At 39.4% G+C, this 22,449-nt stretch overlaps 2 protein-coding genes across 12 annotated transcripts in view; one reads left to right on the top strand and one right to left on the bottom strand.

Annotated features, from left to right (window-relative positions):
* LOC105675915 (immunoglobulin superfamily DCC subclass member 4-like) overlaps positions 1-22,449 on the top strand; it is a 339,899-nt gene that overhangs the window by 294,676 nt on the left and 22,774 nt on the right. The gene's annotated exons all lie outside the window — the stretch shown is intronic.
* LOC105675932 (zwei Ig domain protein zig-8-like) overlaps positions 2,772-22,449 on the bottom strand; it is a 123,610-nt gene continuing 103,932 nt past the window's right edge. For all 11 annotated transcript variants that reach the window (XM_067351464.1, XM_067351455.1, XM_067351456.1 and 8 more), the window contains 5 exons: positions 21,175-21,385; positions 20,731-20,784; positions 14,616-14,779; positions 13,361-13,514; positions 2,772-3,596 (listed from right to left, as the gene is read on the bottom strand). In XM_067351464.1, coding sequence (XP_067207565.1) covers positions 3,460-3,596; positions 13,361-13,514; positions 14,616-14,779; positions 20,731-20,784; positions 21,175-21,385 — 720 coding nt within the window. In that variant the 3' untranslated portion in view covers positions 2,772-3,459. The remainder of the gene's footprint in view (positions 3,597-13,360; positions 13,515-14,615; positions 14,780-20,730; positions 20,785-21,174; positions 21,386-22,449) is intronic.

Raw genomic sequence — 22,449 nt, 5'->3', positions numbered from 1 at the left:
TCCCAGAGGGGCAGAACGGGTGGACAATGCAGTTTTCCAATTTTCATCCCCCCACCCGGACGTTCGAGCCCCTGTTCGACCTGGCCGGCTAGTTCCCTGCGCGCTCACGCCCTTTATCATCCGCTACCCGAACAATCATAAAGCATGTTGATTCACGGTCCGCCGTAAATTTAGTGTTATTTTATTCTTGCTTTAGCGTCGTTTAAGCGCCACTTTTAACGATCCCCGACGCGACGCTTGAATTGCATCGTGCCTCGTTACACGCGCGATCGTCGCATGCTCTTTCTACGACTGTCCCCGTCGCGTAACCATTATCACATCCGCCCGAATCAGTCAATTTGATTAATTGCTAGATTCTCGAGAGTCTTTCTCTTTACGTGAGAAAGAGTATTCGTAAATTACTTGTTCTTGCGTATTCGATATTTGTGTTTCATTGCGATTTCGAATTTGCGAGGAAACTTTGCGATCGATTTCCTTCGAGGAAAGAGCGCGTCATTGTTATAAAGTATTAGAATCTTTAGGACATGCAAATGTTATAATCCCCCGGCACACCTAGGCACATGTTGGACGTTGACGCAGCCGGCTGGAGTTTCACAGTTCGTATCACCTTTACTGCGGAGTGACAGTTATATACGATTACACTGAGAGAAAAGCTGAACCGGTATTCGTTCCGGCGACGGTGAGCAAGTAGGAGGGATGGCTGAGACAGGACGACAGGAGCCTCGTCCGGGAAGAGTTACTACTACTGCTACCAGTGCTCCTGTCCGAACTTGAAAAATAATTCAACACGAAGTAATGTCCTGAATGTAAAATGCGCGCAGTAGGGCGTGCCAATTTTAAAACGCTGCAAGTCTAGACAGGAAGCAGCCGATGACCACGCATTTTTATTTATAGATGTGGCACAGTTTGAATTCAAGTCAAATTACAAGCGACAAGTCCATCAGAGAAACATTACGCTCAAATTGAGTCAATAGAGTCAAATAAAAAGCATATAACGTATCGATTTAATACATTTCTCTGTGTCACATTAAGTTATTTTTATTACATTTTATTGCATTTCCACGATACGTAGTGCTAAAAGTAAAAACGCTATATTTAATCGTATTAATTTCCAGGGTGTTGGAATAAAATTGAATTGTTTTGGCTAATCATTAAGTTTGAAATGCAGCGAGTAATATTCAGCAGTATGGGACATGCCGCGAGGCATGCCGTCACGTTCAGTGGTAAAGGAAGCGCACAGCTACGGCGTGAAGTTTAGTAGTAAATGGCGCGTTCCCTCTTTACGACGTCCATAGATATCATTCAACTATGAAATTGTCAGCTACTAGTATTAAGTCAAGCATAAAATGTAACTCGCTTTCCAACTTCTCGACAGTAAATATTTAAAAATAAACGAATTTCGTCATATCTAAATTGAATCGTTTAGAAAATGAAGTGGCACACATCGAATTTCGATTACACGTATTTTATGGTCGTTGCGTGTATAGCTTATCGCGTGTAAAAGGCAGTACGAGTGTACAAGACTCCGTACGCTATAGTCGAACGCTGAAAAAGCACGGTAATGCATTCGTTGTTCCGTTTCTTCAGTCGTCTTTTCTGCCATGCGGGAAATTCGCCTTTGTGATCAAATATGTAATTTCACCTGTCACACTGTGACTTTTTGCCCGTCTTATTTGTAATTCATAACACATCAAAGCACTACCGTCGAGAGACAGATAGAGAGAAAGAAAGAGAGAGAGAGAGAGAGAGAGAGAAAGAGAGAGAGAGAGTGTTAACGGTGTAGTAGCGGCAGTGGAATTGCGAATTTCGGGAGAATTATGTCTTCAAAATTTGCGACGCATGACAAGAGAAATTGCCATCCACTATAACACACGTTCCTGTATTTGACAAATTCGAGTATGCGACATGATTTTCTTTTGCATATCGGAATAAGCATGAATAAGTGAACATCGTCTTATTTGATATTTATAAGAGAGGCTGACGCATAATTCAACAGCGATTATGTCATCTGAATTTACTCCATGCAATACATGAAGCGAATAAAAACTGATTATATGTACGCGCATGCTATTTTTTCAAAACAATTTTTTTATATTAGACTCTAAATTAAAAAATATTATCATGTAATAATGTAAAAATATTTTGGATATTAAATCAAGCTAAAAATGTTATGTATGTTTTACAGTAAAAATATATATTGTCTAAGAATTGCAGCGAATTTACACGTGTATATTACATTTTTATATAATATTTTAAATAGAAATTTACCTTCTCCTCACACATATAGGAATAATTCTTATAATATAAAAAAATATTATTAAATTATAAAAATTTTATATAACATTTTTTTTAATATTAAAATATTAAACAAAATTAAAATAAATACGTACCTTATTTTGCTGCGATAACTTGAGGACAATTTTCTTGGAAATTTATACATGAGCAACATTGACAAAGTAAATGGTACAACACAGGCACACACAGGGTGGGTACTTATTTGTCAGAGTTTCATGAAATTCATGACGTATTCTCCGCGTCTTCCTTCGAACGAATGGATGTAGCAGGATACATGATATCAAATTACCTCCGTATTCTTTGGCGCTTCGCGGTTACTTTAATCCCATTGACTTTAAGAGCTGCGCTCAAAGAAACACCGTGAATTGCGAGGGCGAAAAGAACATTCCGGAACATTGAGATCCAATGGAGTATCACAGGTCATTTAATGAATTATTTGCGCGCAAAGTTAAATTTAGAGGATAACACGAGAGGAATTCTGTACAGGACATTTTATCTTTATTTTCCCATCACCATTTGCATTAAATTCCCTCAAACTACTTGTCATCTGATAATGCGATCAAGAGAACTGAATAGATGTACGATTTCTTTTGTGCTTTAATTAGCAAAGAAAATTCGTGAAAATTCCATGCTATTTCTTTATCCTACTCAGTGCCTCGTTCGCATTATACACTAAGCAATTATATTATTTGATTAATTTAATTATTATTACTCGCTAATCTAATTTATCAATCGTGATACAATTTGTAGATTCGACTGTCGGTATTGCAGCTCGTTACAGTTCCTACTCAAGATTTTATCTACGATACACAATTGCTACAATTTTTGAATATCTTAATCTTCTCGAACTTTATGATTTTATATTTGTTTGTACGTTTATGTTTGTTTGTACGTGTTTGTACGTCTGCAATTATTGATAACAATACGTATATTAATTATTTACTGGACCGCATTAATCCCTGCATTATAAATTTATTACAACGACTTGTACATACAACACACTATCTTGGTATCGCGCCTGGCATATCCAGACAATTTTCAAATATGTTTTACTTGTGGGATCTACAAGTCTACCTTACGATCTAAATCGGCTTGGTCGCATTTTTGATACATTTCAACGTTGGAAACGGCAAGAAATAAGCGTGAAATACTGTCGGATGTGTGCTAGAGCAAGAAAGTTTGGCTGTTGCGCGCGAGTATTAGAAGCCACGAAAACGGAAGCAAAAGTCCGGGCCAGTGCCTGACGTCACTTCCGGAGGAGACGTATCCGGCGTCACGTTGCATGGCTTCCGTACGTTCCCCTGTAACAGAAAGGGGCAAAAAAGGAGAATCAAGTGTCAGTACCACACTCGTCAGCCGTCTTTGTATCGCGCTCGTAATCGTATGAATATTTACGAGTGCGATATCAAATTAACGCGGCTCCACGCGATATCATCTAATGAGTGTCATGTCGGCAAAAACGCCTAGCAGACGTTGAAAAATTGCCATATTACGATATTGAATCTGGATATCGCACGTCGGAAATCTTGATACTTTTTGAGAATAATGACACCGCCCACAACTCGTAAATCAATGTCGCTCCAAGATTACGGGATTATGGGTTTTCTCGTGTTACAAGGGATCCATTAATTATTGCGTTGTTTGAGGGATGTCGATACGCGTTCCTGTGCCGTTTCTTCATTCTTCGCTGTTTAAGCTTAATACAATGTTGCGACGATCGATTTCACAGTGATGCAATTTGCATCGCAGATGCCAGCGATGCGAAATTTTCAGAACAGCAGTTTTGGATCCACAGTAAAGATCCTCTGCAATCATTCTACGAGATGTTAGCAGAATCAAATTTTCAATTCAATTTCATTTCTATTTTTACTAAATATTCCAATAAATTGAGCAATAGATTATTACTTTTTTATGCTCAACTAAAAGTAATCAGTCTCTCTGGCAAACTTTCTAGCAAACTCTCTAGCAAACTCTCTGCACACGACAGTTTGACCTCGCACAGTGCACTTGCAAATGATCTGATATCTGACATCTGCATATTATCCCAAAAATATCGGCGGCGCTCAAACTCTCCGCGCACTGTACGATGTAAATGATACATCCCCCGGTGCGCTGAAGAACATGCTTCGCACACGTGACGTCGAGCGCATTCAGCTGTGCTTACGTAAGAACGGTACGCTTCGCCAAGATTCAATCCGCAATATTTCCAGCAAGGCGCCAACAGCGATGACCGCACGTCGCGGGAAGTCTGAAAGAGCCGTAAATACTTCAATCGCGAGCTGCTATCGCGTACATAAATTACTTGGCGGCGTCAGCAAAGCGGTGGGAATAAAGGAAAAGCGTTTCGCGCTTTGATCTCGCTCGAAATTCACTTTGCGTTCCATTTGCGCATCGAGATCTGCATCTGTACTCGATCGCTGATCAGTGTAGAAAGCAGTTAAAGCTTTAATAACGAAGAAATCTTAATTCCGGTCGTCGTGGCTCTTTGAGGCATAGATTCCAAGGCTTAGATTCGCGCCTTCGCGTCTTTACGGTTCTTTACAGCCATTAACGGAAACGAAAGCTGAACTTTACAGAAGAACCAATAAGAGGTACTTTATTTCCTGAAATTACTCTTTTAACAACTTCCTCCCCGATTACGTAACGTTGATCCTTTAACGGCAGATATACCTCTGCTTTGTGATACTCGGACTCGCTTGATGCGAGCTATGTTACCTTACGATGTTCGAGAAAGACAATATTGATTGCTTTCAGAGTATAATTGAAAATAATGATGTTGCTAAATAATGATCATGAAGGTTAGGTCGCCCGTCTAAGCCGCCGTAAGCTTAGGTCCTGTCGCGTATTTTGCCCATTCGCTGGAAACCGGTGGGTTTTTTTCTTAATTCAAGATTTGAAAAAGGATCTATCTATTTGAAATTAATTTTTAATTATATGTATGTTATAGTATAATAGCCAGTAGAATAACACTTGATTTAGGCAGACAGTAGTAACAGACCGCACAAGACAGCCATGCTGGCTGACGTACTGATGAACTATTCTGTATTCTGTTTCAAAGTATCGATATCTCATCAACATCCGAATTTATATTTATATGTACTTTCACTATTATTAATTTTTTATATAAATAATATTACACATTACAAGATGTAAATCTAGCTCTCTGATTGAATATGGTATTATGGTATTGGCCATGTATATCCTCTTATTATTAAATTATTTCATCACTCTGCTACAAATATAAATTTAATTTCTACAACCTGTAAGTTGTTTTAATATATTGTTGTTTTAATTGTTTTAATATATTTTCCTTAAATACATATTCCTTTTAAATTTACATGTAGATCTAAAACTAGCAACATTTTCAAACTCTTCTCGACAACAACCTGTTGAAAATTTGATGCTGTCAGTTCCTATACATTAGATCGAAATGTATAGTTTATGTGATAAATGGCTAATTATCGGTAGCGCGGAATTCGATGGGGATCGATAATGATCGACCGTATCATAATCAATGACGATCTCCAGAATTCGGGCGACAATACGCCGGCGAAGCATACCTGCGTACAGTCGGGTATGCGCCCGATCAGGTATTCGTACGAAAGCCGCGTCATTAACCGTATGAATCGCACGCCCGATAGAGGCGTGCTTGCAACCACCACCGTAAACGTCGTACATGTGATCGAGTCTGGGAATGCGACACGCGTGTCCCGGCACGTGGCACGCATACGCGTCGTACTTGCACGCGACGTCGGTTAAAGCGGAAGTGAAATCTTTGCACGTGTGATGAATCTATACCTCAGAACACCGCGATCTATCATAGGATATACGGTGGTTTGTGATTGTGTATACGATAACATTTGACGATCGATATCTACTTAACACTTCCTGCATGGACAATTGGGAAAGCAAATGATGCACAGATATATGCTTGGATGTATTAACTGTTTTAAGTCGTGATATCAATTTTCATAATAATTTGAGTGGATATAAAGTCGATACTTTGTAAAGATAAGATTATCAAGATTGTTATAACTTACTTTGCTTAAACATGATAAAAAGATTAATATTTTTAATCATTGAAAATGAAAAACTACTACTATTCTCGAAAATTTAAACTATAAAAGTGTATAATTGTAAATATATTTATAAATAAATATCAAATATAATTTCGAAAATCAAAATTATAAAAATTCTTTGCTTACTAGGATTTAATAAATGTAGGATACACACAGTTAGAACGTGTTACGGACAATTCTTGATAAATAATTATAACTTTTCAGGTATTCATTTTCTCATTAAAATTTGCACTGCAATTTTCCATTAATCTTGTTTTTCAAATATTCCAGCCTTTTATTATTCTGCACCGTTTTTGTATTTAAGCTCCTCTAAAAATTAACTGCAGTATATTATAAAATAACACACGCTTAATTATAACAGGATTGATTATCGGGCTAAGTGAGTGTGCGAAATTAAAAATTAATTTTCAATCTGCGATGGTGGTCCGGTAAGGGTATAATAATTTCCCTCGTGAGTGTCAATAATTTTTTTTAAAGAGATCTTGTGAGAGAGAAGACGATCGTCGTATGAGAGCGATTGATTAAAAAGCCATAATATGTCGGCATACTACAGTGAATTATGCAAAGGTAATTGATAAATATTACGAACCGATAATTATGTAATTATCGGACAACCGCAATGACCGTCTCTGAGCTCTTGTATTTTGAATTACATGTACTGTTTATGGAACTGCTGACCCGATTTTTTCACCGAGCACCTATATCAGCGTATAATAAGTGCGAGCATGTTTGCATTATAGCCGCGCAAAATCATAATGATTTACGAGCGTTGGAAGTTCACGAGCAAGTTGCACTTTAGCCCATCCGCCCGCTTTTAGCAGCTCCTTAGACATTGTCTCGGAAACTGTCCGCCGGCTCCAGAGAGTTACGTCCAAGGCAAGATAAAAAAATATCAAGTTGCATAAAAATGGAAATACTTTGTTAATGGATACGCGCTTCGTCGCTTTCTCTACGTTTTGCGTGCATGCGTTAGAAAATGAATATTTTGGTTTTCAACTAACGATTTCGGACAGATTAACGCATGGAATTTTCAGTGGCTTTGTGTAGTAAATAAAAATGTTATAGGATTATAAGAACCTAGTTTAAATCCGTTTATCGATTCGTTATAATCTACGATTACTACACTACGAGCGTTTTAACTGGGTTGGTGGATCGATCTCATCTATTATAGAGCGCGTTGTGACAAACAAAATATAGGTAGATTCTGCAGTTTAACGCTTTCTGGGACGCGAGCGTCCTTTATAGAGGACACTCCCTTTTTATTTCTTTAACTACTCGCTCGATTTTCATGAAACTTGGCCTATAAGACTATTTGTTGATGCTTTATTCAAATCTCAGGTCAATAACACAAAATTTAAAATGACAGATCCATCAAGGCGGACCGAATTAAAAAAAAATAATTAGATTAGTTTGAAACTCGATTTTGGGTTTGTTTTTAAGATTGCAAAATTTTTATAAAATCTTATTTTGAATTTTGGAATTCTAAGATCGCAATCTATTCAATGAGAATTCAATGTTCCTGAAAACATTTAGAAAACAAGATGTTGTATAGGTTACTTTGTTAGAAAGCCTGCCGAAAGGATTAAAAACTCTCATCGGATATGGACGGATATGGACAACGGACGAAGAGATGTAACGAAACGGAACCGAGTCTCGCGGATTTCACTTCGCGCGGATATTTTGGGTACAAAATTTAATAATATCGCGCGTTAAGAGGACACACGATGCTGCGAGAGGAACAGGAGAGCGAGATAAGAAGAGCGAGAGGGGAGAGATCCAAGAAGAGCGGAGAGTTTGGAGCTGGTATAAACGACAGTCTAGGGAGCCGTTAGGTATTAAACTCCCTGCAAACTTCCGTAGTCCGTCGTGCTCGATATATATTTAAAATATCCTGGAAGTAACCATGAATCGTCTAGACTGAGCCGGCGACGTACCGAGGCACCAGGGATTCGTAGGATGTCGGAAAGTGATATCATAACTCGCTACGGCGGCACGGTACGTCCCGATTTACGGAAGCACATTTAACTTGTTTATTTCTATCGTTTGTTAAACAATTTCAATTAATTTTGCTAACATTGCTTGAAATTCTTGCGACATTCTTCACTTCATTCTTTACTCCTTTATGTTTAATGTATTTTTTACGTGAATAAAGAATGTGCAATATATTTTAATAAATCGTGATCAAAAAGTTGCAAAAGTGTCAAGATTCGTTTTAAAATATGTCTTGCTAGCTTTTGTTTGAAAGCATCCTTAAAATTGTAAAATCATAAGTGAAATGGGCTTGAAGAAAAAAACAAAACAAAAGAAATGAAGAGCCATGCTTGAATCGAGATGATAAAATTAAAAGAGGTAGAGAGGGAGAGAGAGAGAGAGAGAGAGAGAGAGAGAGAGAGAGAGAGAGAGAACTTTTGACGGAACTCTCAACCTCTCTGGGCACTCTCCGCCTATTCTGGATGTAGCTGGATAGCTTCGCGAACAGACAGGGCAAGATCCTATCATTGCTAGCCGCGCAAGCGGCGCGAAAACTCGGGAATGTGCAATTAGGAAAATTAAATTTCGGCGTAATTAACTTTCTTAATTAATAGAATCGCGGAATTGTATCTTTAATCTGGCGGGCCATAAGTGCCGTTGGCGGACAAGCCACCGCTAAGTGACGGGAAAGGACGGGAAAAGATGGTCAAGGGGAAACGCGACTTGGGTCTTGGACGAGGAGACGCGACGAGGGTGGAGCCAAGAGATGCAGGTGGAACGGGTGTAAGACACAGGGCTGCCGCGGGAGATGGCGACTGCAACTACGCCGGGATGGGAAGTCGCTGTAAGTTTTGATATATGCGCGACATTATTTACGATCGCATAAGAATTAGCTCAGACGGCCGCCAAAGCCCATTCCCCCGCGACGTAAGCCGACGCAAAAAGCCGGCATCAGCCGCGGCGGACTGGCACTGCACTCGAGACGTTTTTGCGTGCAAATGTGCATTGGCTTCCTCAAAAGTCGTTAAATCCCGCGCCGCTTTCGACAAATCGCGCGCAAATGGCGCTTCTTGCCGCGCGAGCGTTCGGTAGAAACGTTCGCAGATACTCGAGGATGTGACGCATGCGATGATGAAGGGCCTGCGTTATATATACGACAGCCTCTTGTGATTTAGTAACGTTGCCAAGGTAAAAGATAGGAATTTTCGTATCACGGTTGCATTGGAAAGCTAGTACTCGATAACTTTTGAATATTTCACAAAAAGCACGAGAAGCTCTTTTACCTCAGACGATCGATATGAATTCATCCCTCGAAATAATAAGCGGCCAATCTGCAATGATTAAAATATCGACATGGATTAGCAATGGATAATTAATAAAAGTTGAGCGTGAGAGTGGATGCAGATCTTTCCTGGAGCTCATAAATAAAGGAATTAACTTTCATTAATTATCCACTGCCAATTCATTTGCGCGTTCTAATTAGCAGCAGGGTAGTCGTTTATTATTTCGAGGGATAAATACCTATCGATTGTCTGAGCCGAAAGCTCATGCGAAAACATTCCGACATGCATTTTAACCCGTATTCTCGCGAGGCTCTTTCATATTTCGGAACGCGCCCGCCAAATTGTTAAATCGAATCAACGTCCGTTCCAATAAAATCCAATAAAATATTGTGTTCGCCGTGGATTCATTGCGCGAACTTGGAACTTTATCCGGCGATATACGTATATATATATATATATATATATATAGGTACGTATATCGCCGATATATAAAAGATTTTTAATGACTTTAATTCAACTCTCTGATCTTGAGAATGATTATCATCTAAGTCTCGATTATCGCCATCGATAATTAATTGCGGAATGATCAATTATTAGCTATCCCTGCAGCAAAGAAAAGTTTTCTTGCCACCGTCTTGATAAGATTGAAGATAAAGTTTTCATACAATCTTGCCGAATCGATATTGTTGTACGGCCAAACCGTGCGCTGCTTTTGAAACAATTTTTCAACTGGTTTGGACAATCTCAAAAAATTGTAGGAAATATTTACACTAACAATACGCGATTGCATTCGCAATTTTGAATGCAATCGAACATACATATATAGCAAAAAATGGTATACATTGGCTAAGGAGTTGAAACAAACCTTCGATTGCATTTTCCTTTTTTCAATTTTATCGTTTTACATTTTTGTTAATTAGCACGAAAATTTGCATTTGTAATTTTGATTTCATTTTAACGGTACACGATGTTTGCGCCAACGGTGGTGCATATTCTCATGCAGGCGCGCTCATAAAACTGCCCGTTGTCCCGTTTAATCCCGTCGCAATGGCACTTCCTTCGGACTCAGCTCGTCCGTGCCGATAAACCGCGCGAATTCGCAATCTGCAAAACTGGAAAACGAGTGGCCGGACTTCTGATTTATCGTCCGCGGCTCTCGCGCGACCGCGCGGCTACGTATCATGCCTGCGGTTGATGTACCGTACGCGTACACGTATATATACACGTGAGAGTGAAGTGCTATTGCAAAGTGACTCGCAATCAGGCGGAAATTCAGTTTCGCGATGCATGCGAGTAAATTTATACGCGGTCTCCTCTATGCGCCGTGTGCGCAATTTTTCCGTTCTTCTTTGCGATGCCTTTTGCACCTCAACAAGTTCGCATATTGTAAAAGTTACGCGTCGCTACGATTTCATACACATTACGCAATTGTACATTGTGCTAATAAACCAGGCTGAAATAATAGGTATCTAATTACTTGGCCTTTTTTTAGCATGTAGGTGCACCTACACGCGTTAAGTACCGCCGTAACGAATAAATGTACAATTTATACGTGTTGCTCGGTCCGACGCAACGAATTAATTCTATATTCTCTCGGAGATTTACTCCGACATGCATGAGGATCGTACACGGAGTCATAACTTTGCAGTATTTACACCATGTTTACGACCGTATAAATAATAATAAGAGATTTCACGCGAGCTACGTCAAGAGTATGATATTATTATGCTTTTGTTGCCTCATAGCTTTATTAAAATGTAATAAACTCTTATTAGAGTCAAATTACAAAGCGTCCTTATCGTAATTTTCTTTTCATAATCTTTATTCCTTTAGAAAATAATATTCCATGATTTGCAAATTATTTATTACAACTTTAATAAAGTGAATGAAATTTTAGACATTAAACTGCAATTGGCAATAATTTCAGGAAAATTTTGATAAAAGCAAGAAACGGTATATAGATAACATCTTTATTTTATACTTGGCAACATTCTTCAATGCTATCTCATTCCTACCGTTATACGGTGAATATCCGTGATATTCACTTGCACACCTTTCGCGATATTTACGTCGATACGCGCTCGTAAAAATCGGACGATGCACTCCGCTTAGTTACGCGCGGGCGGCAGTTTCCTTCGAGCGCGGCATAAACCGGCGTAAATCCGCAATCTACGAGGCCGCGAGTCGCCTAAGTTCTGATTTATACTCGCACGGGGAGCGTTCCATGTATGGATAGACACGGGGACAGATAGCGCATGTGACGCACACGCGTGCATGGCGCCGTGCACACACGCCGTGTTACTCTTGCCTGGGAAAAATGCGCGCCACGGGTGCTTCCTCGCAATAACCTCCGAAGGGAAATTCACGATAATAGAGACTACCCACGTGAATTTCGCATACAAGTGTCCCCGCGATCCCTTCGTGTCTGTCTCCCACACCTCTTTCGCGGATTCTCATCCTTTTCCGTGCCATTCGTTTCATTTCAGCCGACGCGCGTTCTCACACACTTGTTCAGTTCCAGCTGATGTCTCCATAATTTCCGTACTTTCACTTTGTTACATTATTTTCCTCTCAGTCTGTGTTTTTGGGCGACTGCTGTACGCGAAGAAAAATCGAGAGGTTCGACATTTCGGGAAGGAAACAGATATGACATCCGGAGAAGTCATGTCTAAATCTGTGTGCGTGCGCGCGCGCGCGCGCGTGTGTGTGTGTGTGTGTGTTCACCACAATGACAATGAGAAATGTGCCAAAAATGCGCGGTATGAAGGTGAGAGGAAGAGAAAACCAAAAGAGTTTAGAGTTTTTTTTCTTCCATCTTTTGTCCGTTTTATTTTGCTCTCGGGACTGTCTTATTTTCATTTTTTTCTTTCCTTTGATTTCATATTTATTCTCTCAATTTTAAAGAGATAAAAGTGAAAAAAGGACATTCATTCTACAATAAGCTTGAACGAGGAGAAAGAAAACGCGAAGGATCTCCGCTTATACCGCCGCTTACCTTCGCAAGTTTCTTTCTTTCTCTCAAACTCTACTCCTTCTTCGTCACCGTCCTTCTACCTGTGAACCGCAATTTCTCTCCTTCCGCGATTCCTCTCGTTCCTCCTGTCCCTCGGACATCCCCCCGTCTTTCGTCTCGCGCAGGAGTACACGCGCCCGAGCGAGCGGTCTTCCGTCTTTTCCACCAACTCCCCTCATCCCCTCACCCCGCTCGCCTTCCACCCCCCTTCCGCTCCTTTTCATCCCTATCGTGGCGACCGAGGGGCTGAGCTAGACAAATAGCTCCAGCGTGAAATACCGCCGCCTCTTTAAAACTTTAAAGTGTTTCGAGTAATCCTAAGGCACGACTTTACATCATGGTTGTACCCCGCGGAGGATACACGCAAGCGTAGAAGGAAATGGAATATCGGTGCGCCCGCGATGGGCTTCCGGCTACGGTCGTGGCACATCCGGCGACAGCGAGATTTCCCGGAAGATTGTGAGACGTGTGCACTGTTATTATATCATTACGTTCCGTAAAATATATTTGACATACTTTTGTACACTTTATCCACTGTTTCGCGTATTAGTCTTGTAACTTTCACAATATTGCTTTAAATAAATATATTTTACAAAAAGGAAAATGGGATACAAACTGTATGTATAAGTGCACAGCGAATGTCGTAGCCAAATGATTTATAAACGTTGCTAGAGTTTATTGTTTTATTACAATATTTTCGCGCAAGTGCTGAGGCTTACCTTCTTCAACGAGTAAGGTGACAGTCGCTGATCGACCCTCCGTCGGTCTGCATGAATAGTTTCCGATGTCATCTTGCGTCACCGGCGCCAAAATTAACACGGATACTGTACGTGCCGCACCCTTTTCGGTCTCCACAGTTATCCCTCCGCGTGTCTAGATAGAGAGTAAACAAGTGAATTCTACGATAAAAGAAAAGGAAATTTTTTAAATATTTATTTGAGTAATAAAACAGCGAAATTCATATTTCTCGTTTTTCAAAATCGCAATCTTATAGATTGCAGTAGATTTTGTCAGTACCTTTTTATCTCAAAATATAATATTAAACGTGAAAACTCCATACATTAGTTTTGTCGCGTGACATTATATATTTTTGAAAGAATTCGAAAGAATATCAGTTCTTTTGCTTCTGTATCTCTCGTATCATGATTTTATGCATGAGCTGAGCTCTCATTATTTCTATTCAAATCTGTATTTTTATGTGCATCAATGAATATAAGCGTACTCGTTAACACTTGCATCAATGGAACAAATTCGAATTATTATTCATGCTATGTATAAATGTATCACAAAAATATTCGTAAATTAATCAAATGAATTAATTAAAGCGATGTAATAGTAAACTGAAATGTGTGCATCGAGTGACAAATTATTTATCCAAAGGACTAATGGCATTTGATATATAAATATTTTGCCGTTTCAAAAATATCTTATCATAATATTTTGAGAATATTAAGATTAGGATTAAGATTAAAGCGTTGGACGTTGTCTATAGCGATTCTAACACATATTATGATTTTTCAGATCTGTACTTTTGTTTTACATAATATTTTTAAAATGCAAAGTTCTTCTAACATCAAATTATAAATAACAGAAAGAAAATGTTGCGAAAAAAATCAGCAAAATTGTTTGAGATTGATGTTTCGAAAGACACGTTAAGCGACAAGCATCAACCGAGCGAGATAATCGCGCATAGCCGCAATGACAAAACCGCGTCGACTGCCAAATCGATCAGCCCCCAGCCATCGTTTCGTCACTCACGTATCGCGCGAAAGAAACAGCCGACGCAGGCTTACCACGCAAACAGAAATGTGGAAGACACATTTTAGGGGCCGTACGACCCATATTTCTTCGCGTCGAGCGCTTGATGATATACGAGCGCCCCTTTTTTCCCTTTTCCGACCTTCTCCCGATTCCCGGTCGTCAAACAGAAATTTCATTAAAGCGCTCGCGCGTATCCAGCTGAGGCTGCATTACCTGGAATGTTAGGAGTTTGTTATCCCGAAGCCATTGTACACCCCTGATGGGACGGGTCTGATACGGCGACAATATGACGCACCTCAGGGTGATCGTCGAGCCCGACGGCACCCTTTGCTCCTGGGGACCCATTATGTCCGCCACCGGCGCTGTGCTCTCATAACCTGGAAGTCATGTTCGGACAAATATCATGCGATGGCTGAAGCAATTGAATGACCGCGTCGTGACGAGATTACGCGCATATCCGGCGGCTCAAGTGATACGACGCGCCGGCGAGTTTCCTAATCGAGTCTAAAGATTCGTCGGATAGGATCTTGACTCGAAACGGAAATGCAACTCGAATCCCTTAGCTGCTCTGCTTCAAAAGCAGTACGCTGTTTTTCACGTTCTATAAGAGCCAATGCGTACACATATTAAAATATTATTATACATCTCGTGTAAAAGTTTTGGTATGTCAAATTTTTCGCATAAAGTGTAATGTAGCCTTGCGGAAATAATTAATTTTATTTAGATGTGTATTTTTATATTATTTACTTTGTAAATGTATTTTTAACGGTAATATTTTTGCATTAAAAGTTATGTGGTCGTTGATGCTGTTAATCAGGGACGGATTTCGGTTTCTGCCGCTCCTAGGCTGAATCAAATTTGCCGCCCCTTAATGACAGTGGAGCAAGGGGAAATTTTTTTATTAATTAAATAAGAAATAGATAATAAAATAGAAAACAGATATCTTATATATAGGATTCTTTGAATAATAATAAATAACACATTCTCTCTCGCGCGCGCGCGTTTCCAGTTTTTCTCCTCCAATTCTCAACCGATTTTGTTGACATTTTTTCTATGATATTTAATGTTACCCCGAGCATATAAAGCCAGAAATGTAAAAAACGTAAAAAAATGTTTAATATTAAAAAAACTTAAAGAAAAAATTTCAGCAAAATCGGTTGAGAATTGGAGGAGAAAAACAGGAAATAAATTTCGCCGAAAACGCCGGAAAAAATAGCACTTTATACACTCTTTAACAGTAATGATCACGAACATATTTATATTATGACTCTTTTGATGAAAATCAGAATGTATTTTGAATATAAATCGAGTGTTAATAAATTTTTTTTTAATTCAAAAATTAAAAATTTGCCGCCCCCTAAAATCTGCCGCCCTAGGCTATAGCCTATCCAGCCTAATGGGAAATTCGCCCCTGCTGTTAATTATAAAACATCAATATGTTTTTTAATAGAAAGCATTTGACTGATAAACTACAATACATTAATAGACTACATCTCCATCTGATTAAAAAATTTCTAACTAAAACGGATAATACATTTACGATATTCTGTATATTTTAATCAAACGTGAGAAGAGATACAAACAACAGCGTATAACGCACAATGATAACAATTTAGCCAGAGCTTTACTATAATGAATATTTACTTTCCATTAGAGTTAATGTAAATGCATAAACGCAAAAAGGAATATTTTCAAGTACTTATATGCATTACTTTAATTCATATAAAGAGGCTTTCATCAAATCCCGGCGAGACTCGCGATGTCGAGGCGGCGAACAAACGGCGACGCATGCAAAAGGATTTACAACTTTTTAATTGACAGCGTCATAGCGAGCGTGATGTATCGTGAATACCCTCTAATTGACGCAATCCGTCCTCGGTTTTAATATCCCGACGAACGTGGGATTAACGCACTAGACCTTCCTCCCTGGCGAAAAGAAAGCGAAGCGCCCGGCGAACGCAAGAACCGGGCGTTTTAGTGCGCACGCGCGCGCCATCAAGGGCACTCGACAAATGTTATGCAATGATTTTAATTAATGCCAGCGTTATATCCACTTCCATTGCGCCGCCGACGCGGCACAAAGTAGAGTACGCTGAAGTAGCAAAAAACATAGTGACACGCTCACACATAGATATAAGTACTGTCAAGCTTGTACATTTTAATTTAGAAAGCAGGGACAAGTACTCGTTTAATACGCGAGTCGCCGTCGCCGCCGCCGCCGCGCCACTGTGTGCATCGGCCTTTACAAAGTGTACCGTAAATTACCCCGCCTTGAAAACTCTTTGGTTCCTCATTACACATACGATAAATTGCGAGAGAGCATTCCGTTACAAACTTAGTTGCCGGATATAACGAAAGTTTCAGGTTTTTTTTATAGTGCATCTATACACAGCTACCATCCGTATTATGCTGATCTTTTTTAAACTTAAATACGCAAATCCTAGTAATAGAATGTTTATACTATCGTGAGGTAATAAATATCGCAACCGTGGCTTTTTACTAGCGCGTTAGTGAAACGGGTTCGATTCCCATCATCATACGAAAATAAAGCGACCTACGATCGCTTCTTCTAGGCTGGCAATATGCGAAACAGTGTTTGTAGATTTTAGATCCTAGATCCTAGATGCTCATTTGTACATCTGCGATAGGTCGCCGACGCTTGGTAACTTGAACAAGACTACACTGAACAACGATGAAAAAACAGGATATAGTTTTATACGTAAGGAGAGGAAGAAGAAGAAGAAGAAGAAGAAGAAGAAAAAGAAAAAAACAAGATAATAAGCAAAGAGTTGAGATACTAAAGATAGTTTCACGTCAATTAGAATAATTGAAATAAATTTCATAATAAAACGTATTAATGTTAATATTTTTCGTGGTTGATCTTGGCCCCATTGACGCAAGCTCTCTCTGAATAGATTAATAATTCATCATTATCTTCGAAGGGAAAAAGGAAAATGGTCGAAAGTGGAGTTCTCTGCCTTGTATAAAAATATCGAGAGGCGCGATATACATTATTCAGCAAGAGGACCGCAGTCGAGACTCATTTAGTGGGCCACTCCTATCCCTTAGAACTCTGAACTCTGCACTCTCGCCGACGAAGAAAAGGATACGAAGAAGCCGCGCTACGGGACCGCAGGATTAAGGATAATCCTATTAGACTTAAATGAATCCGGCGACGACTGCGTTCCCTCTAGCGAAATATTATGTTATGCTGTTATTACTGTAAACTCGCTCGCCGACGTTTCTTTCCTGAGCGCGGTCTTGCTCACCTTTTTGTTACCGGAAACTTTGTGGATAAATTCTCTCATGATCCGCCAGCACTCTCCGAGTTGTAATCTTTCAACTTAAATTCGACATGTCGATATACATTGTACATGTTTATAACTTGGATAAATTTTTTTTTTTTTTTTTTTTTTTTAATGGTTGTTTTATTATTTTATCTAACGTTGCTTGCTACGATCAAATAAACGTTACAATACAATAATACTTATATGTATTGCAAGCATGATTGCACGAGAACGAAATTTACCGAGTTACCATTATGTTACATTATTATTCGCATACGCGGGGTGCGTATTTTCCCTTTGCTTTGTTCGCCTTATTTATCTGTTGCAAAACTTGGACAATATAGCTGGCAGCGATCTGTGACCATCTTTAAGTCTTGCATATATCGCGAACAAAAGCGAGAAGAAACTTGGCGCGAGTATATTTATTAGCCGAGTGAAACTGCGCGGAGTGTTCTGAGCGGAAATACGTAGTGATGTGAAAAGAAATATATTCATGGTCGTAACTTTCCCATTAGGTTGATGGAAGGGAGCTCGAAGCATATTTAATATCGCGAGAAATAATTAAACTTGTTCAGATTTTTTTTACCTAAAAATTAAAAACAAATAAAGATTAAGAAGAAATCGAGAAACGCGATGTGTATCGCGCATTGCGCATCGTGCTTGCGAATTTTATCGAAGCTTTTTGAGTTCCGACTAAGGAATGTGGCTCCTCTGTAATCTCTCGTTTCGTCGTAAATGAAAAAGCGTAAATTCAGATACGTCGAAGGCGTCAAGAGAAAGGACATGTCTGAAATAAAACGACGTTACTTAAAAAGAATTATGAAGCGACTGAAGAAAGTTCGCAAGAAGAATCGACGACGACGGATCACGAGCGTCAAAGCCAGAACGGTGTCGCACTTATCCTTAAGTGATTGATGTCACTTGGTTCCGTAGGAAAAATAAAAAGCTGGTTTTAATGATTTTTCGAAGGATATTCGAACGGTGCGACGAGAACGCGTTAAAGTTTCTTGGTGTATTTATGAAAAATGTGACGACAGAATTATTATTTCTTGCATATAGTACTTTCGTCATATTTTAAACAGTCTCTGTTTTAATTTTTTTCTTTCAATAGTTTATCTTTAATCTTTTGTTTGCAATATTTCTCATATTTGTATATTTGGAGAGGTTTGCAAGAAAATTGCAAATAGTTTTGAAGCGATGGTTTACACGTGTGTGAACATTATTTTCGGCAAATTATTGAAATATCGAACACTGGCAATATGCGAATTAGACTCGAAACGCTTTCGCGGCTTATACGCGTACGCTATGCAGAGATCTAGTAATAAACTTTCATATAATACACCCACTTGCTCGAGTTTCATAGAGTATTACAGCGAACAACAGAAATAACGCTGTTTGCCCGTTCAAAAGTTCGCCGCCGACTAAAGCGGTAAACAGGCATCGCGCAAGTTTTGAACATACGTTGTAATGCTAGTCGTAAGAGCTCAACGTAATCTCCCACCTATGGCGCGAACTATTGTGTACAGGTCAGATTTCCAATATGGTTATAGCTAACATATGTTTAGATAATTTCCAATATGGTCACCTTTAAACAAGCTTTCAAGTCCTTCATTTTCACGAAAATAAATAATAATGACTTGCACATTAATAAAACATGTCGGTCGTAAATTAAACTCGTGTATTATAATACAATATATGATCGACAGATAAACGAAAATGGATAATGAAAGTGTAATACACAAAAGAGGTTCGCTAAAATCTAAATTTGTAAAGCAGACAACACGAATGACTCGATAATCAATAAATACGATTCCTTGCAGTACTAGTTGCATTACTCATGTTACTCGTGTTACCAATGTCGCGGGTGTGGGAAACACGAAAAACAGAATTAATGGCGACAGTGATACCTTACATTTGTAATGATTGTATTACAAGAAATCGCGCTTTCTTCGCTTGATAATTATCAGTAAGCTTAGCGCTCTACCCAGCGGCTGATTAATCGCGCTTTTTCCGACTGATGCAATCTTAACGACGATTCAACCAGTGCTTTCGGTTCCGCTACTTTCCGAGTGGTAAAACAAAGCGGAAATTGCCAGTCGCTGACGATGAAAGTTATATTTTTAAATCCCTTGGTAACTGGGTCAATCTTCGCACCCGAGGGCATTTTACAGATTTATATCGGCGCAAATTTTTATTGCCAAGTAATGTTCACCGCGCGTATTTTATTACGTTCATCATCCGTAGCGCGCATGCCGATAAAATGCAAAAACGATGGATGGATTTGAAAGAAGCAAAGGAAAAAAGAAGGGAATGCGTCTTATATCTAAGAACCGTGATCCGCAAAACTTTCGACAAAGTTTTGATTGCATAATTGCACGCTTGTCCGAGTTTCCGTGCCGATCAAGAAATTCATAAAATAATTTGCATGATATAATTTCAGTGCGATACAGACGCCCCATTTTATACACACTCTGTACACTCGATTCGGGTAATGCTGATTACGCGGGAAATTAATTATGCAAGGCTGCGCAAAATATTATCGCTGATATCACAGACGGTGAAATAAGTTCAGCGTCAGTGAAATTAGAATCACAACAAAATGCAAATGTGCATGCGACCATATAAATTTTTAATTAATTCCAATTGTTTCATAATATGAGATTTAATAATAATTTTCTAAAGTGAAATTTACGCGGTTTCGCGAATCTGTAAATAATGAAATTTAAATTTCTCCACATGTGAATCAAATGAATCGTATCTTCATCGATGTATTTTACGCGGAAGTGAAGCTTTTATAGTAAATCGTAATATGTGCACGATATCCTCCAGTTAACAGAGTTTAATTTGCCCCTTTGAAATTCTCATCGCTATTACCGGCACAGTCTATTTAATGTTAATAGGAACGTTCCAGTCGTCTCTTTAAATACACGAACGATTCGATCAGCATACAACGGAACTAAAGGAACGTCACGCTCATGTGTGTGTCACAAGCGCGCAGGCCAGAAATACACGTCACGCGTCCACGCGTGGTGTATACTTACTTATACGCGTCTGCTGAGAATGCGGCTCGTCGTAGCCCTCCGGTTTGTCCGGATCTGGAAATATGACGAGACGTCGTATCATCGCGAAGCGCAAAAGAAAGAATCGTAATCCAATTCTAATATCAATTCTAATATTATTTTATTCGCACATTTGTCACACATTATTTCACACAATACACTGTGTGAGCGATATGTCACTCTTGTTGCATTTTATTTCAAAATTAATTTCAGAAATATAGATATATTGCGTATATCTTAAATATACATATTCTAGTTTTATGTCGTTGCACGCTGTTCTCTCCGTGAAGATATTCAATTATTTTTCACAAAAGTTGGAATAAAGCTTGCGATTTCGGATAAAAAAGAAAATGTCGAAATTCTATCGTAAATCGTCGTGTGACAAGCATATGTAAAGTACGAAATGTGAAGTGGAACGACAATCACCTCGCACAGAAAGCTGCACTGCATACATGATCTTCGGTTCCGTATTGACCTGGCACTCGTACTTGCCAGAATCCGTCTTTCTGGCGTCATCCAGCCTGAGAGTCCAGGCGTCGCTGCCTGGCGTGTGCTGAAGTCCGAATCGCGGATCTGAGCTGAAGAGCAAATCCGCCACGGTAAGGACATGCAAGTCTTTGCTCCTCATCCAGGAGACCTGAGATCAGAGAAGCGAAGAGATTATTAAAATAGGACAACATTTAATATCAAAATTTTGCGTTCAAAATGTCTTTACTGTTTTAACATTTAATCTTTTGGCGTTTTTATGTCATTTATATCATCATATGTCCGAGCAAAGAGAAGTGTGGAATGTGTCAAAAACAGTTTCAAATTTAACTTCAAAATTATATAATGTTTGTGGAAACTGATGCGGTTTTTGATCACGTGTGAGTGACAAACGCTAATATATAATAGAACGTAGCCGAGTAAAAAATCAGACTGAAATTTTAGACTCGGAATACTCTGCGTAAGAAAGAAGGTGAAGTCGAACAAGGGAGTTTGGAGTAAACTGTTTATTCGCGTTTGGATCGAGCGTTCAGTCAAATTGATTGTGTTGCGACGGTTTATTTCTCCGATTGCTGCATACATCATATTCTTCTTTATCGTTTATTTTAATACAAACGATCTGTATATTTCAAATCCTGTCGAATCCTTTATCACAGAAGAAAGCACATTTGAGAAAAAAATCTCTTTGCAAATGTACAACGACTTTAAACGACGAAAATCCAAGAATTTCCACGATATCCGAGAAATTTCTGCGCTATCGCGTGATATTCTTCAAGTGCGAAAACATCTTGGGTAAACAGGAGTTCGTGGAATGTGGCGATTCAGAGCTGTAGCTTTTATAGAGAACCTTCGCCGTAGCGGTACAAACGTAGGATTGGACACGCATTCGATAATAGGGGTTCTCGGGAAGCGTAAAGTTGCCAGACGCCATTGATGACGCGCATTTGTCAGAATGGCGTCATTTAACCGTATACATGCGACTGCAGACGCCTGCGGCGGGTACCTTAAAATCCGAGAAGGCTCGCGCGGAACGCGCACTCGTCTCGCGTAAATCAGCGTACCCCGCTACGACTTATTTTCCTCGCTCGCCTCTCCACGACCCCGACACGTAACGCGCGTCGTAATACATAATAATACATTACGACGTGATGATAATAAAGTTAATGGAGCGGAAGCGAGAACATGCGGCGCGAAGGGTGGTAACACGACGATGGG

The sequence above is a fragment of the Linepithema humile genome, chromosome 3 (assembly GCF_040581485.1).
Source record: "Linepithema humile isolate Giens D197 chromosome 3, Lhum_UNIL_v1.0, whole genome shotgun sequence".
NCBI classification, from domain to species: domain Eukaryota; kingdom Metazoa; phylum Arthropoda; class Insecta; order Hymenoptera; family Formicidae; genus Linepithema; species Linepithema humile.
Note: the sequence above shows the minus strand (reverse complement) of the source record. Positions and strands in the feature narration are given on the sequence as shown.